Source organism: Haemaphysalis longicornis, unplaced genomic scaffold (genome assembly GCF_048455015.1).
Source record: "Haemaphysalis longicornis isolate Haplotype H1 unplaced genomic scaffold, Haemaphysalis longicornis Haplotype H1 scaffold_10, whole genome shotgun sequence".
NCBI classification, from domain to species: Eukaryota; Metazoa; Arthropoda; class Arachnida; order Ixodida; family Ixodidae; genus Haemaphysalis; species Haemaphysalis longicornis.
This window is the reverse complement of record NW_027526204.1, coordinates 133,345,715-133,362,672: the sequence shown is the minus strand read 5'-3', so window position 1 is coordinate 133,362,672 and position 16,958 is coordinate 133,345,715. Positions and strand designations below refer to the sequence as shown.

Below are 16,958 nucleotides of genomic sequence, written 5' to 3'. Positions count from 1 at the left end.
GTACACATGGTGAGACTAGTTTGCTAGCAGGAAAAATCTCAAAGGCATTTCATGTCGATCTCAAAGTCCATGCTTCAAAGCATGGCCAAAGTGACATTGGGTAGAATAGTGACATCATCATGAAAGCCTCGTGCATTCAAGTAAATGAAACATCAGTCAGGAATTCTTGAAATGCCACGAAATAGATAGTGCAATAAAACGTGCTGTTGCCTAGTTGGTGCATGATTCTTTTAAACATGAGAGCAAGAAATTGCCTGTGCAACCAGTTCTAGAAGCGTTTTATGTTACGATTATTTTTAACAGGTATGATCTTAAATGTTTTTGGATGTGTGCAAAAGGCTGTGCATCATTTTTTGAGAAATGTTACGAAAGAGCTCACTCGGTGAGTATTTTATTGCACCTAAATGTTAAATCAGAAAATCTGTGCATATGCTTGGGTTGGAATTTATTTGGCAAGTTTTTTAGTTTTTTCTCTTTTGTTGGTTGCTGTCACTACGCACAATTGTTGACTTGTTCGCACTGAGGCAACTTAGTCGAGAAGTTGTTTCGTTGTACGCAAATAAATGCTGCAATGATGGAATCCCCAAGGCTGTCATTGCAGGATACTTTGAACTGGACTTCTTGTTCTCTTCTGCCATCTTTATTTTTCCGCATTGGATGAAAACGGCTGTGATGCCGGACTGTTCTATCGTGGTTACATATGTGAATTTATTTTAGAAACATGCGAGTGCTAGGTACCCCACCTTGTAAAATTGTGTCTGCCACTCTGTCAAGGTGTGAAGCCTGTCAATCATAGTTGCAGGGCAAAAGAATGCCATGCGAGCAACAAAGAGCATTGCTAGGCAATGCGCTATCGGGCATGCTAGGCACAGTGGCTACTGTATATGCCAATGGAGAGTGCAATAGCAACGCAGGATGCAGAGAACGGCAGCAAGGAAAGGGAATCAGCGTGTACACAGCCGGGTTCTGGCTTACGTGCCCTTATTTTCTTGTGTTTTTGCAGTGAATCACCTGTATTGCCTTTATCGTCTCGCAGTAGTTTCACAGAGTGAATGGGCCAAGCACTTCATCATCATCATCAGCCTATCTACATCCAGTGCAGGGTAAAGGCCTCCCCCATGGATCTCCATTTATCCCGGTCCTGTGCTAACTGCATCCAATTTATCCCCGCAAACTTCTTGATCTCATCTGCCCACCTAACTTTCTGCCGCCCCTGCCACGCTTGCCTTCTCTAGGGATCCACTCTGTTACCCTCAATCACCAACGGTTATCTTTCCTTCGCATTACATGCCCTGCCAACACCCATTTCTTCTTCTTAATTTCTACTAATATGTCCTTAACACGCGTTTATTCCCTGACCCACTCCGCAATCTTCTTGTCCCTTAATGTTACACCCATCATCTTCCGTTCCATTGCTCGCTGAGTCATCCTCAATTTAAGTTGAACCCTCTCAGTGAGCCTCCAAGTTTCTGCCCCGTAGGTGAGTACCAGTAAGATGCAGCTGTCATACACTTTCTTCTTCTGGGACAATGGTGGCTGCCATTCATTATCTGAGAATGTCTGCAAAGCACTTAGACCCACATCAATGCGCAGCGTTGCACTCATCAAGCTGGACAGTAGTGTAAACGACACCAGGGTCAACATGCGTCTGTTGACCCTGAAGTGGTGGCTAAACTAACTTAAAATTCAAAAATAGAACGGACAGCCAAAAACAATGAAGCTGCACTCCTCATGCTCAAGCACTACGACTCGCATTCAACATAGTTAACATTGTTAACATAGTTAACAACATAGTACCACTAAGTCCGTAACCTCAGAAGTATTATGGTATGGAAGGCGTCATTTGGAAGAGAAATTGGTGCAAAAAATTGAACATAACTGCTGCCCCTGCACCAGGGCGTAGCCATGGGGTATCAGAATACCCCCCGAAATTTATGTGCAGTGCATTCCTCCCTCTGATCGCCACCTCATTTCGGCCTTTTCTTTCGTCCATGCTCTTTACACTCCAAATAGGTATATTAATATGCAAAAATAAAATTACATAAGTAAATGAAAATAAAAGTACATTTTGGTGCAGGCTATGTCTTTCCTTTTAGATTTTTTTTTTTGCTGGCTGTGTTTAAAGGAGCACTGACACCAATTTTCGGCGTTAATATTATTGCAGAGTTCGCTTCCTTCACTCAACAGAATACCCTGGCTGAAATATGAGCGGCCTGCGACGCGAAGAACATAGTTCAATTGCATCGCATTTATCGCGCCGACGGAGCAGCGCGCGGAGCGGCACTCAGCAAATGGACATCAGCGTGACATCACTCCAGGAGAGGAAAAAGAAGTGACGCGACAGCGCTCGCCAAAAACTCGTGACGTCACTTCACGCGCGCGGCCCCCCGAGCGGCGAGCGGGCGCAACACCCTCTCAAGCGGGCCCCGGTGACGTCCGCACAAATTGGTGAGGTCAAACCGGGAGGCTGTCATATGCGCCGTTCGGGATGAAAGCGCGGGAATTTGAAACAAACGATTTTCAGGCCGTTCAATGTAATTAACTATCGCGCGCTGAAGTATTTGAAGTGCTGTTTCAGGTTCGCCAGACCATTAAGCATCGATAAAAGCAATAAAAGTGTAACATAAAATTTTCGTGTCAGTGCTCCTTTAACAACCCCCAGAAAAAATATTTCTGGCTATGCCACTGCCCTGTACACTATGTGATGAGTGACCAGAATCCTTTAGGCTCAAGACAGCATGCACTTCCATGCGACACTCCCTCCTTCTCAGCATCGTTTTGCGCTGCTGAGCACGAGGTCGCGGGTTCGATTTCCCGGCCGCGGCGGCCGCTTTTCTGATGGAGGCGAGCACAAACGCCCGTGTGTACGAGATTTCGGCGCACATTAAAGATCCCCAGGTGGTAAAAATGAATCTGGAGCCCTCCACTACGGCACGCCTCATCGCCTGCGTTGCGTCGGCGCGTTAAACCCTACAATCAATCAGTCCTCAATATCATTTATTCCTGAGAGAGCTGGGTCACTCCACCTACAAGTCTCGGTGCTAATAAGCTATGGTCCCAACTCGAGGAGCACGTGAATCATGTAATGAAGTTCTCTCCCTCTCTCCCAACAGTGGAAGTTGAAACAGGAAGTAATTAAGGAACGGAAAAAGTAAAATTTGACTATAATCCAACTGCTCTTTGAAACAAATGAATGTCGTTAAAAATTTTCTTTTACAAACTGTCGGATTCTATGTGCTAAAATTTTGCATGGAGGCCACAATTCATGGCGTATTTTATATCAAAGTAATGCAGGCAGCAGCACTGCCTTGGTGTTCTTACAGTTAATTAGAAACCTGCTTTGCTCCTATGGGATAAAACTGGCCAGGTTAGTTTTTCGCTATGCGGATGTAAGTAAAAAACGCGAGAAAAAAACTCGGGCTACCCCCATATAGACAAAAATAGATGTTCTCAGATTGCAAACAGAGACACCAGGGCATTGCTGTTGCTGTGCTATTTCGAAAAAATCAGCCACACAAGGCAACCTAGCTTTGTTTAAACTATAGGCGCAGATAACTAGTCAGCTTTCTTTCGAAAATTATTTGTAAGGACGGGTATGTCTTGTTGCAACACCCTGAAGCAAATTCGGGAATGCAATATACCAGCTAGGCATACATTTCGATGAAATTTGACATCAACGCATGCGTTTGTAATGGTGTTTTCTAGTGTGACAAATGGGCCTCTCTCAAGGCCTCTCTCACCCTCTCTCAAGAAAAGAGTGCTGCACTTCCAGTAGCCAACGCTCGGGGCCGTCGCTCCCTTGCAGTATCTCCCATCGTGCGCCCGACTGGGAAGGTGCACATTCGTTCCGTAAGGGTGGATTAGTTCCGCACGCACTCTCTAGCGGCTACCGGAGGTCCACGCTACGGCGGCGGGTTACCGGGACTCGACTGCGCAGGCCGACTCGCTAAATTAATCCACCCTACCGGAACGAATGTGCGTCTTCCCAGTCCGGCCCCGCCACCCGCCGATTTGTGGACGATACCCGCTATGTTGTGGACGATACCCGCTAAAACTGCTTCCGCTAACGCTACGTCGGCGAGTGGCGGGGCCCGACCCGGCAGGTGCACATTCGTTCCGGTAGTGTGGATTAGTTCCGCGGGCCGGCCGTCGCCATTCCCGGCACTCTCTAGCGGCTACCGGTAAGGCCCTTAGCTACCGGAGGCTCACGGTACGGCGGCGGGTTACTGGGACCCGACTGCGCATGAACGCGCGGGGAGGGCGAGGAGGTTGCCCCTTAGCGGAGCGAATGTGCACTTGCCCAGTCAGGCCCCGTCACCCGCCGACGTAGCGTTAGCGGGTCCGCTAACGCGACGTCGGCGGGTGGCAGGGTGGCAGGGCCCTACTGTGCAGGTGCACATTCGTTCCGGTAGGGTGGATAGGTTCCGCTGGCGGGCCTTCGCCATGCCCGCGGAACTAATGTAAGCGCGCCATGGAAGCGCGCCGTCCTGTGTATTTCTTTTCTTGGTCAACGTCATTTCCGCGCCTGTTTTCAAAATGAATCAACACCAACTCGCCCAACATTCCAACCTGTTAAATTGAATTGATTAGTTTCTCAGTGAATAAAGCATCGTTTGCTATCCAGACAAGGGGAGCACTACAAAACACGAAATCTCTCAAATAAAACAAACTCGTATTTTGTCTGCATGGCCCAAATTTAAGCTCTCTTTGGGAATTCTTTTCATGGCGTTACGTTGGCCCTGATGGTGTCTGTCGCAAACCCTCTCGAGCGTATGTAGACCGTTGAGAATCCTAGAACCATATGTTACCACGACCACCGCTAAAATGACGCAGGCGGCTCGGCTAGCGAGCGCGGCACGCTACCAAGTGGGCTCGGTGGTTTAAATGTAAGCCCTCCATACCGCTATCATCTGCTGTTTAATTAAACCATCATCCCTCGGCTCCTCATTTCACCTATCCGTGCGAACGCGTGACAGTCTCCAAAGTTTGAAAAGTATTAGATGCGCCTCGGGACGGCCGGCTTTCTCTGATTGGCTGAGAGCAGACGACCCGGATGAAACGCCGAATAAGTAAGGCAAGGCATCGGTTTCTGGGCATGTCATTGGTTAAAGGCCGGAGCGGATTCGAGATGCGTTGTCCAATTCCGCTGTTTTCTTGCGTTTTCTCCCCGGCGCACGCATGCGCCGTGATAGCACAAACGACGCACGGTGGCGGATACGCCGCGAAAAAAGGTGTGTGCTCCAACTGCAAACCGTAGAATTAATACTATAAACTATTGATGGGCGTCGACCTAAAGAGTACTACCAGAGCCCCTGAATTCTTTTGAAGGACTCTGGTACTACTGACGTAGTATGAAACTGAAAACCCGAACAGTGTACATAAATGACTCGACGGTCATGGTTGCAGGTGGAACCGCGCGCAGGCTTTATTTTGTGCAGAAATGCATTATAGTCGGGGGTTGTCGTGCGTCCCTTGGCCGGCGTCCGCAGCGCGTCTGATGATGATTGTGGCATGGTGCCCCTAGGGATTGGCCAACCAAACAATCCATCACGAGATAGCTTCGCGTTCAACCACCATCGTCATCTTCCCGTAGGGAAACCGCTGAAGAAGAAGAAGGAGAAGAAGACAAAGCTGCGAAAAGGAGGGCTGCGTGAGTTTTGGCTACCGTTATCCTCCTCGGCCGGCGCATCTTCCCGATCTGAACCCGGTCGAAGAGCGGCTCATCGCGCCTCGACTCCCCTTCATGAGCATCAGGCGGCTGACTCGAGGCAACGGGCAATTTGGAATCAAGGGACAGGCGGTGAACGTGCCCATCGACGTATCGAAGGTTGTGCGGTGCCTTCCTCGCATGGTACCCGAGGACGTTGCGTTCGACGTTCGCATTTCTGCATCCTCACAATCCCCCTCGGGGAGGTGCGGGGGAATTTTTTTTTCGAAAACGCATATGGTGTGCACATTAGCAGACCCGTATATATGAGACGCGTGACAGCTTTCACTGCGATGGCACAGAGTCGGTAATAGTGACATGCTGCGCTTTTCACTTTTTTTTTTTTTTTTGCTTGGATCATGTCTTGGGCAAAAGTTCCTTGAACGAGCTAACTAATTACGGTCTGAGATAAAGGCTTTTTATTGCTCACGACAAGGCTCTTCAGGTGAGGGTATAAGCGTAGGGGTGGCGGGCACTCCATTTCGGTAGTGGTTAGGAAGGAACTTGTTAGCTTTGCTTTTTTTTTTTACGTTCTTGCGCAAAACGGGCCGACGCTTTGGAGTCTTTTCGTTTCACAGTCCTGCAGTTTTTCGAATGGAGCATCTGTTATTTCTCAGATGTCGTATTCCGCCAGGCGATCCTTGAGCGCGGGCGGAAAGTGTTCGACGAAGCCCTGCCAATCATTCTCCCCAACGAACACTTTAAAGCCGTTGATTATATCCTGGAAGGCTTGCTTCAGGTCTGCCTTGGGCTTTACCCAAGAAGCGACTGCTTCACAGAAGGAGACGAAGTCGGACGCGATTCCAACCGGGTTCACCTCGATCATGCAGCAGAGGCCGCGGAAGGCAGAGTCCTTGTCTTCACTATCGCTGACGTTTCGCATCGATAAGCACCACGGTCGGATGAACTTATCCAACATGGGCGCCACCTCCTCCGGACAGACGTAGCCGAGACGGCCGATAGCAACGGCGGTGTTCTCCAGCAAGCCTTTGGGAGCGTCGGGTCTGTTGATGATGTTCACCAAGTTGGCAACCACCGTGTGCACGTACGGTTTCGCTGCCTCGCCCAGCTTGAGGCAGATCTCTCCGATGACCCAGACCGCGTTGGAGCACACGGGTAGCTCGGTGGAGTCGAGATTGCGGCCGAGAACGGGGAAAAAGTCGGGTATCCAAGGCTCCACTTGTCCGAAGCAGGTCTTGACTAGGTCTCCGAGGAGGGCGAAGGACTCTTGGCGTACTTCCGGCATCGGGTCCTGCGTGCACTGGAGGAGCAGCGGCACGATGTTGGACGACGAGACGTGTGCCGCCACGTGGTCACCTAACCCTTCGACGAGGTCGCTGAGGAAAGTAAGCGCAACGACGACGAACTCCTTGTCGGCGCCGTCGAACACGTCCGGGTGAGCCGCCCTCACCAGTTCCTCCTCCTGCGCCTGCTCGATGATGGAGACGCACCTCGAGAACAGCAGTGCACTGTACGGCATGAACTCGGACCGGAGAGCGGTGGCCACGCTACACAAGCACTCGAGAAGCACCAGCAGCTCCTCGTCGTCGTCCTTCAGGGCCTTGAACTTTTCGATGAGTGGCGGTACGAGTAACTGGATGTAGTCGGGTCTGTTGAGGTAGTGTCCCATGGTGTCCGCAAGCACTCCTATGCTGTCGTACAGTGCAGGACGCTGTGGCCGCTGGTAGAGGCTGAGTGCGCGGGCGTGCGTGCTGAGGATGAGGTTGAGGTAAGGGACCAAGTCAGAGCGGGCCTCCTCTGCGAGGGCAGCGAAGCCAGTGCAGGCCGCCTCCTGCACATGCTCGTTGACGTCCAGCATGAGCCTCATCAAGTGACTCGTGAGCGGCTTCAGGTAGTGGTCTCGCGGCTGGTTGCCCACCCAGTAAGCGTAGCGGCTCAGGGCCCAGCAGGCGGTGAACCGCACCTGGGCCTTGTCGTCGTTCAGGCACTCCATCAGGAACGGCACCAGCTGGGGCAGGTGCGGGGTCATGCTTCCCATGCAGCCCTCGGCGACACACCCGAGGGCCAGGATGCCCGCCTCCTTGGTCTGCCACTCTTCGTGCAACAGCGCCTCCGTCTGGACGGGAAGGAGCACGTCGAGCAGGACTTCGTGGAACACGCAGGCCAGTTCGTCCAGCGCGGCCGCGGCGGACTTTCGCAGGTTCCACTCTAAAGCATCGCTGTTTTCATCGTAGGCAACGGATCTGTCCTCGTTGACGATAACGTCCACCTGTTCTTCGTTGTGGTAGTCGTCGGGAAGCAGGTTTTCGTCCTGTTCGGGCTCCATTTCGTCGACATTGGAGCACTTCATCCTCTGCAAGAGAATGGGGACGAGGCGTGGGAGGTGGGGAGCCAGCACTTCGCGGCAGATGGGCTGCTTGGCTAACGAGATCCAGAAGTCGCATGCCTCCTGAGCCACACTTTCGTCCGGCTCCTGCGTCCGCGCCATTACGAACTCGATGACCTTGTGCATGTAAGGGACGAGGCGGCCCGCGGGGTCATCCAGGAGCAGGGTCAGATTGCGGCACACGTCTTTGCGCCCTCGCGCCGTGTCGCACGCGTCGAGGCGGAAGATGTCTGCGAGGCTGTTATCGATGTGCACCATTGCGCGGGCTGGTAGTGGAAGCAAGAGGGGTGGTCGGTACGCGATTGACGATGAAGTGCTTGCTGCTGCGGCTTGCGGTGACCGAAGGTTGACGAAGCTGTTGCAGTTAGTGCACCAGCAGGTCCAACTCTCGGTTCAGCGCAGCTGTGGCCAGCCCCTCAGTGTAGTCCTCGCGTACACCGTAGCTGCGGACGAGGCGGCGGCCAGCCCGCTCTGCGCCCACCTTCGGAGAGCTTCGTCCTCTTCTCCGCACTCGCCTTTTCCTTACACTTGGCATTCGTGCACGCGCACAAGGTGTCAATCAATGAACTTTTCCCGCTTTAGTTTGGTCCTATTGTTTACAAATCGGCGTTGGTGCTTCTTAATGAAGTCATGAAGTTTTTGTTTATATTCCATCATGGTTACTCCTTGCAAGTTTATGTGAACGCTTTAGGCATTTGTAAACTAATCTCTTGGACAATCCCCCTCCCTGTGGGTGTGTTTCCTGGTGATAAAGAAGAGGGAAGTGGAAGACTGTTCCACGAACCATGCAAGACTGTCTGTACGTTTAATTCTATGGTATTAGGGGCGAGAAAGTATAGTACATTTCCAATGTCCATTGAATACTTCGAAGACGGTGCCACACCTTCTTGTCAGCTTCCTTCGGGAGACGGAACTTGCACGCATATGTGGTGACGTGGCCAGATTATTGATGCGCTAGGTTCCGCTCGGGCGGAGGAGTTGCCGCCACAGCTTGCCAAGGCAACCACTGATCCAACACCACCAACCAACCTCCAGCGTTTCTGCGACATGAATCTGCTACGCAGTCGATCCACTCACCTGTGCTAGCTACTATGTAGTCCTGCCCGGCTTCACTGTCTACACTGCGCCCGTTTTTAGGCAGTGCCTTTCTTCCCATTGCCTATAGTCTTTCCCACCTTCATTCAGCGTCCTTTTACTTACTTTCCTCCCATCTTTTATTTACCTCTTGCTTGCTTTCTCGCTTCCCTTTCTTTTTTCACCAGTTCTTGCCCTATCTCATTTACTTGCAGTGAGAGAGAGAGAGAGAGAGAGAGAGAGAGAGAGAGAGAGAGAGAGAGAGAGAGAGAGAGAGAGAGAGAGAGATGAAACATTTAATAGAGCAAGCGGTGGTGGTTGAGCCATACTCGGTGGGGTGGGTTCGCCTCAGTTCAGGTACCCTTGGGTCTTAGCTGCAGCCCTGGCACGGGTGACCAGAAAGATCTGGTCAGCGTGACGGGAGCTGGTCAGCAGGCCCTCCCACTGCTCTGGGGAAGGTCTGGGATTTGGGGGTAAGCGATGGGGTGTTTTTACAGGCCCACACCGTGTGGTAGGTAGTATTAAGAGAGGGGCAGAATTGGCAGGTGAGGGTGTATTGGGTAGGGGAGATAGCGTGGAGGATGGGTGCGTTGTAATATGTGTTTGTTTGTAATCGACGCCAGATGACTGCTTCCTCCTTGGTTAGTTGAGGGTGAGGTTGAGGCAAAGTGAGGCGAAGGTTGCGATAATGGTGCAGGATATCGTGGTAGCGTGATGGAACAGCGGGAGGTGGAGGAGGCTGGACCGTGGGTTCTGTCCCTGAGGGAAATGCCCGGTGTGGAAGGGCGCGGGCAGCGGCGTGAGCCGCCTCATTTCCGTCGAGGGACGAGTGGCCAGGGGTCCAGATGATGTACAGCTCGGGGAGGGGATTGATTGATGCGAGTATGCGTAATGCGGGAAGTGAGATGAGTCCACGTTGAATGTTACGGCAGGCTTGCTGGGAATCTGTTATTATTGTAAGGTATTCGGAGCCAGTTGTAGCGGCGATGGCTATGGCAATTTCTTCGGCAGTGGTGGTTGATGTCGAGAGAGTTGTGATGGAGGTGAGAAGTGTGCCTTTTGAGTTTACAACCACCAGAGCATGAGCCTGGCGTGTGGGGTAGAGGGCGACGTCGGTGTAGCGATTATGTGATCGAAGATATGCTTAACCCGGGAGAGCCTTCTACCTTGGCTGAATTCTAGGTGCATATTGTTAGGAATTTTGGATACAATAATGTGGGACCGGATTGAAGATGGAATGCGCTGAAGGGCTTGTGAAGCAGGTGGGGTCGGGTATCCGAGAACCTGGAGGGCGTGTCGGCCGGTAGTGGTAAGGAGGAGTCTGGTGAGTTGGCTGTTGCGTTGAGCTTCCAGGAGTTCTTCGAGGGTGTTGTGGATTCCGAGTTGGAAGAAACGACAGGTAGAGGTTTGAGCGGGGAGGCCAATACCAATTTTGAAAGCTTTTCGAATTAGTATATCGATTTTCTCCCGTTCTTTGGGTATGAGGGTGATGTATGGGGTGGAATATGTGATGCGACTAATTAAAAGGGCTTGAATTAGTCGTATTGTATCGTCTTCTTTGAGGCCCTGACGTTGGTTTGTGATGCGTTTGATGAGATGGGTAAGTTGGGTGACAGTGGCTTGAAGGTGGGGAAGAACTGCAGCGCCAGAGCCATCTTGATGGAATTGTACTCCGAGTATACGAAGGCTGTGTACTTTAGGAATGGGTGTGGAACCGATTGTTGGAGCAGGATCTGGTGTGGGAACTGGACATCGCCCACGAGTTCGGCAGCGGAGGATGAGGAGTGCTGATTTGCTGGGGGCACACGTGAGGCCTCGAGGGCGGAGATAAGCGATAATGGTGTCGATGGCTTGTTGTAGGGTATCTTGTTGTGTGCCAGGAGATCCGGTGGTCGTCCAAAGAGTTAAATCATCAGCGTATAGGGCATGGTGGAGACCAGGGATGGTTTGAAGGAGAGGTGGGAGCTTGAGGAGAGCAATGTTGAAGAGGAGGGGTGATATAACTGATCCTTGTGGGGTTCCCTTGAGAGGAGTGCGAAATGTGTCAGATCGAAGTGGTCCAATGCCAAGGGTGGCAGTTCGGTCGGTAAGAAAGGCCCGCACGTAGTTTTATGTACACACACCGCAGTGGGTTTCTCGAAGTCCTTCTAAGATGGCCTGATGTGTGACGTTGTCAAAAGCGCCCTTTACGTCGAGGGCTAAGATGGCACTGGGATGAATTTTGCTGAGGTGATCGATGGCTTGCTCTTTGATCTGTAGGAGAACATCTTGAGTTGAGAGGTGTGAGCGGAAGCCGAACATGGTGTGAGGGAATAGGTGCTGGTGAGTCTTCAAGGTGAGTAGTGAGGCGGGTGTGAACCATGCGTTCAAAGAGTTTACCGAGACAGGAGGTGAGGGAGATGGGGCGAAGGTTGGAGAGCTGGATTGGCTTGTTGGGCTTAGGAATTAGAGATATATCTGCGTGCCGCCATTGCGGAGGGAGGTTGCCGTTTGTCCAATGGTTGTTGAAGAAATCTAGTAAAGCGGTTACAGGGGCATTGTCCAAGTTATGGATAGTTTTGTTAGTTATACGGTCGTGGCCGGGAGTGGTATTTTTAGTGAGATAAGAGATAGCTTGGTCGAGTTCTTGCAGCGTAAAGGGAGCGTCAAGGGCAGGATTCGGAGCGCCGGTGTAATCAGCGTGGCAGAAAGGAGAGGCATTGCTGTCGGTACCAAAAAGGGTGGTCTTGAGCTCTTTTAGTAGCTGATCATTCGAATGGGGATAGTTGTGAAGAAGACGGCGGACGTGATTGTGGGTGGCAGCTTTGGCAGGTTTCGAGCCAAGAAGACTACGGAGGAGGTGCCACGTTCGTTTACTGCTAAGTGTTCCTTGGAGCTGGTCGCAGAAGGTAGCCCAGTTTTGTTTGTGAAGGGTGTGAGCGTAGATAGCGGCTTCTTGGGTCAGGGCAGCAATTCGACGTTTCAGGGATCTATTATATTTTTGCCTCCGCCATCGACGAACGAGGCCGTGGCGAGCCTCCCATAGATGGAGAAGATGGGAGTCAACTGAGGGATTCTTCACCGTCAGAGGAATCGTCTTGGAATGCTTCTTGACAGCCGTGGTTAATTGTGAAGTCCATTCTGAAAAGAATGGACTTCATCCAGTCCATCCAGAAAAGAAAACGTTGAACAAGGTAAAAGCACGATTGTTGCCAACGTTTCAGCAAAGAGACTTGCTTCAGAATGGGAAATGAGGGGCTCGTTGAAATAATACAGAAATAAGGATTGGCAGTCAAGAATGCCAAGGAAAGCAAAGGGGAGGATGCGATAGGTCATTGAAACAGATGACGAATTTTTGGAAGAAAGAAAGAAAGTGGAGAAAAAAATCCCGCTGGGTGAGATCCGAACCCACGACCTCCAGAATACGCTGCGCTGGCTACCACCCTTAAGCGCAGACAACAAATCCCTTAAACATAAATACCCGTGAAAGTGGAGGGAAAGACAGCCCCGCCGGTAGCGTAGTGGTCATGTGTACCGCCCAAAAGCAAAATTTACTGGCCAGAGAATGCTATGCATTAATATTTTTTGAGCATTCTATAGTACACAACAAATAAAAGACAATGCGCCCATGCGCTCCGCACAGATGGTTAACCGACGAATCCGTAACGTGCGGCAGGTGTTTACCGGTGTGTTACTCCTTATGGTTCATTGAAGTCCTTCTTTGTGTGTTTGTGGTGTTTTCTTTCGTTCCCGTTCATGCTCGCGGATTCGCCCATCGCAAGCTGCCTGCTCCTCGCAAGTACGTATGGTATGGTATGGTATGGCATGGTATGGTATGGTATGGTATGGTATGGTATGGTATGCTATGCTATGGTATGCTATGGTATGGTATGGTATGGTATGGTATAGCAGTACTGCTCCTCGCAAGTACTGCTCCACCCGCACCGGTACCGCTCCTGTTCGCCGTTGTCTCTTGATCTGTGCTTCACGCAACAGCTCTCTGCGCATGCGCGCTGCTGTGATAAACCCAGCCAATCCCTCTCCCCGTACTTCTAAATCTTCTCCAACCTGGTTTTCTCGCGCATGCGCGTGAGGTTGCACCGCAGGAGTTTTCTGCATACACAGGACCGCCAGCTCTTCGTTTAGCCTAGCCTTATAAAGCTTCGTTTTAGTATCTGCCTAAAGCTTTCATTGTGTCAATGAATGCACGAACGATAGCGTTTTCAGGTCTACAGAACTAACGCTGGTTGGTTACGTGCATGCCTCACGAACACGCGCAGCTCAAGAATAGGAGACACAAGTGACAGAAAGGACAGAAAATTTACGTCGAAGCCGTCGCGCCAGGAGCGACCATTTATAACTGATATAAATGACACACAGACACACTTTCACAGACACACTTTCGAAACCGGCGTCACAAGAGAGGCGATCGCAACGCGCGCGCACCGAAATTCCGAATAACGTCTTTCTAACGTCCTCTTCTTCCGTCATTTCGATCACTGAGCAGCGTGAATTCGCGCGAAGTGAACGGCAATTTCTTTATTCTCGTTTCGCATGCAGACGAATTTTACGAGCATAGAGCTTTTTACGTGAATCATTCGCGGGCAAAAAGCGTTGCGCGGAGCTGCTAGGGTAAAAAAAAATGAGTTAGGCCTAGGTTACCTAGGTCCCCCGACTCGGCGTATTGGGCACTATTTTCAAAAGCCCGTGCTTTACAGCTCCGCGGACACACTTTCAAAGGAACTGCGCGCACACGCGTTGACGAATATACGACGTTAGACACGCGCATTTAGACTTCATTGTGCTTCCACGCTGTTTTCGAGTATTTTCTCCTCTCACCCTCTCTTTTTCCATTCCCCTCTTCCCTTCCTTCGTGTTGCCTGTACATTCAATACTGCACGTCTGCTGGCAACTGCCGCGGCGCAAGTTTCTCTCATTAAAACGAACAACCATGTTTTTACTTTTGCTATTTAAACTTCCCGCCTTTTTTTGTTTCTGCGCGTATCGCGTCGTAAATGGCGATTCAACTGAAATGTGTCGTCTGCAATAGTTCGCTTTCCGCCCGGTATTCAACCGCAAGCTTCCTCGCGGCGAGATGGATCCGTGCCTATTCAGGGACGGTTACTGAAGCGCAATGCTCGCATTGAGTGCGTATAAACGTGCAGCGATTCGCGATGCTCTTTCGGACTTGGACGCGACTTGCGGCGAAGTGCCTACTCGTGACCTTGATCGCCGTCTTGTACCTGGTGCTGCTCTCAAATGTGATACGCTTTATTTCCCACCACACTCAGAATCTCGTCATCTACGTCAACAGGGCCCCCTTCGCCGCCGCGGCTCCGCGCTCAAACTTCAAGCTCATTGTTCTCCCCAAGCCGTTAAACCGGTCCGGGCGTCGCGTAGACAAGGATGTCCGCGTGTTGCCTCCTGCTGAGCGTATTTCCAAGCTCGACGTAGTGAAACGCACGAAGCTACCCACGGACCTTTTGAACAATCGACGTCAACACTCCGGCGACAACGGAGCGGAGAAGGCAAACCGCCGGAACGACTTCGGAAAGGCAGTGACTTCGCGTGGCACAGAAACCATGAGTCCGGTGACGTCTCAGCCTTCTAGTGCAAGTGTGCGACGTCAACACCCCGGTGACAACGGAACGGAGGAAAGAAGCCGCCGGATAGACTTCAAAAAGACAGTGACTTCCCGAGGCGTGGAAACCACGAGTCCCACGACGTCCCAGACTTCTAGTGCCAGTGAGGATGTTACGCTTTTCACTTCCAGCAACGGAACCAGCGACGCGCGAAAGGACATAGGAGAAAATAAGATTGGGCGAAACGCCACGAATGACACGATGATAGGCAAGCCGGCAGCCAACGGCGTCAAACGGACGAACAAAACTGGGGTACTTCCGAAGATTCCCAAGCGCTACGCAGTCGTCAACCCGGCCAAGAAAAACCGGATACTTCTCCTCGCCTACTTCCGCTCGGGGTCGTCATTCCTGGGCCAACTGCTGTCGTCCGCGATCAACGAGACCTTCTTTAGTTACGAGCCACTGGACCTCCTCAGCGCGGGCGAGCGTTTGAACGCTTCCACGGTTCGGGCAGGCTTGGACATTTTAAGAAACCATTTGACTTGCCAGTTCTCCCGCATGTCCGATTACCTGGCGATGGGGGCCAAGCGATGGAACCATTACGCCGTCAATACTTTTCTCATGGACTTGTGCGACCGTGAGGTCAACGTCTGCCTAAACCCCAAGTTCATGACCGCCGTGTGTCGACGGTCTCTGGTCCACATCGTCAAGGTCACGCGTCTCAGCGTCGCCCAGCTTCTCGCGTGGGTGCGACAGAACGCCGCCATAAGAAACGGCTCCCTGAAGGTTGTGCACCTCGTTCGTGACCCGCGAGCAATGGTGGTTTCGAGGAAAGCCATGCACTGGTGTAGGGTGACTCCCAAGTGCGGGAGCCCCGAGCACTTCTGTCGGGAAATGAGCGAAGACCTGGACGCCTTCGAGCAGCTGAAGAGTCTGCTGCCGATCGGGGCGGCGATACGCCTGCGGTACGAAGACATCGCGGCACGGCCGCAGAATGAATCGAAGGCGCTGTTCCGTGCCCTGGGTTTGGAATTCTCGGGCGCGGTGGTTGACTTTCTGAAGGAGCACACGACGGGGGCCGACCCTGAGGTTCTTCGGAATCCTTACTCCATCGTTCGACGTTCGGACGTTGCCGCGTTGGCGTGGACGAGAAAGCTGAGCTGGGAGCGCATTAAAGAGGTCCAGACCACGTGCGCTGCGGTGCTGCAACGACTAGGCTACAAGATCTTCCACGATAAAAAGGAGCTCAGCAGTGTCTTACCGTAGGTGCGTGTGCAAGTGACTGCAATCGAATCGTGCTCCGGTGATGTCACTCAGCGCAGGGAGTGCGTGCACTGACACTTCTATAGGCTCTCAGGATTTATATTTAAAGCGAAGTTCGCTGCTCCAGCTTCATACCTCAGCTCTCTCGAGTCTCCAGCAAGTGGCGCTAACGTATATAACTAGTTATTTCGAGTTGGTGCGCAGCGATCTGCTGTTTAGTTGCTGTGTGATACTGCGAGGCACCACACTTTGCTGGCAGTGCTGGCATGTCTGCTGGTGCGTGGAATTTTATGTATCTAAGAGTTGCTGAAGGCTTATTACCCGCCGTAGCCTCCTATAGACCTTGTTCTTGGCTCATGCGTTTGGCCATGGGTTTCACTGGGAGGTCGTCGAGCCACATACAGCTATTTGAAGGGACTCTGAAACACTTTTCTTAACTTTTGTATGTTTTCAATCCTTTCAGAACGTAGTCAACAAACACACTCAGCACTTGGAATAAGTGGTCATAAATAACCTCAACCAAAAACTACTACCCCATGCCCATCAGATAACTTGGAAACTTTCTCGAAAAATTTGCTCTTTCCTGGTCTTGGCGTTCTTCGACCGCTGGAATTACGTCACTACAGCGGTGTAGCGGCTATTGGTCGGCTTTCTTTCAGTCGCAGCAATGAACGCATTCGATAGCCACTTTAGAAAGAAAGCCACAAAAGCAAAGCAGAAACGGAAGGCGCATCTGCTGCGATGAGCAAATCACGCAGTGCCGCTTCGGACTGGCGATAACTGTAGCTTTCGCCGCGCTTCCAGACGTGAAGGAAATAGTGAAAGCGTTTATCGACAGAGTTGCAGAGTCCCTTTAATGTTTTGAATTGGAAGCCTGTCAATTTAATATGCGGCGGGGTACAGGATGAAGGTGCCTTTTATTGGAATGCGTAGCCAGATTTCGGTATTGATAAGGTGAGCTTCCCGTACCAAAGCGCGCTATCGGTCTGGACAGCTATTGCTGGGT

General features: G+C 51.4%; 1 protein-coding gene and 1 pseudogene across 1 annotated transcript; one reads left to right on the top strand and one right to left on the bottom strand.

The window, feature by feature from the left end:
- Positions 1-6,320: 6,320 nt before the first annotated feature.
- On the bottom strand, positions 6,321-9,210 carry LOC144160110 (transportin-2 pseudogene; annotated as a pseudogene).
- Positions 9,211-14,950: 5,740 nt separating this feature from the next.
- On the top strand, positions 14,951-15,955 carry LOC144160108 (carbohydrate sulfotransferase 1-like). The gene has a single exon (XM_077691715.1). The coding sequence runs from the start codon at positions 14,951-14,953 to the stop codon at positions 15,953-15,955; it is 1,005 nt and encodes a 334-aa protein (XP_077547841.1).
- The last annotated feature ends 1,003 nt before the right edge of the window (positions 15,956-16,958 follow it).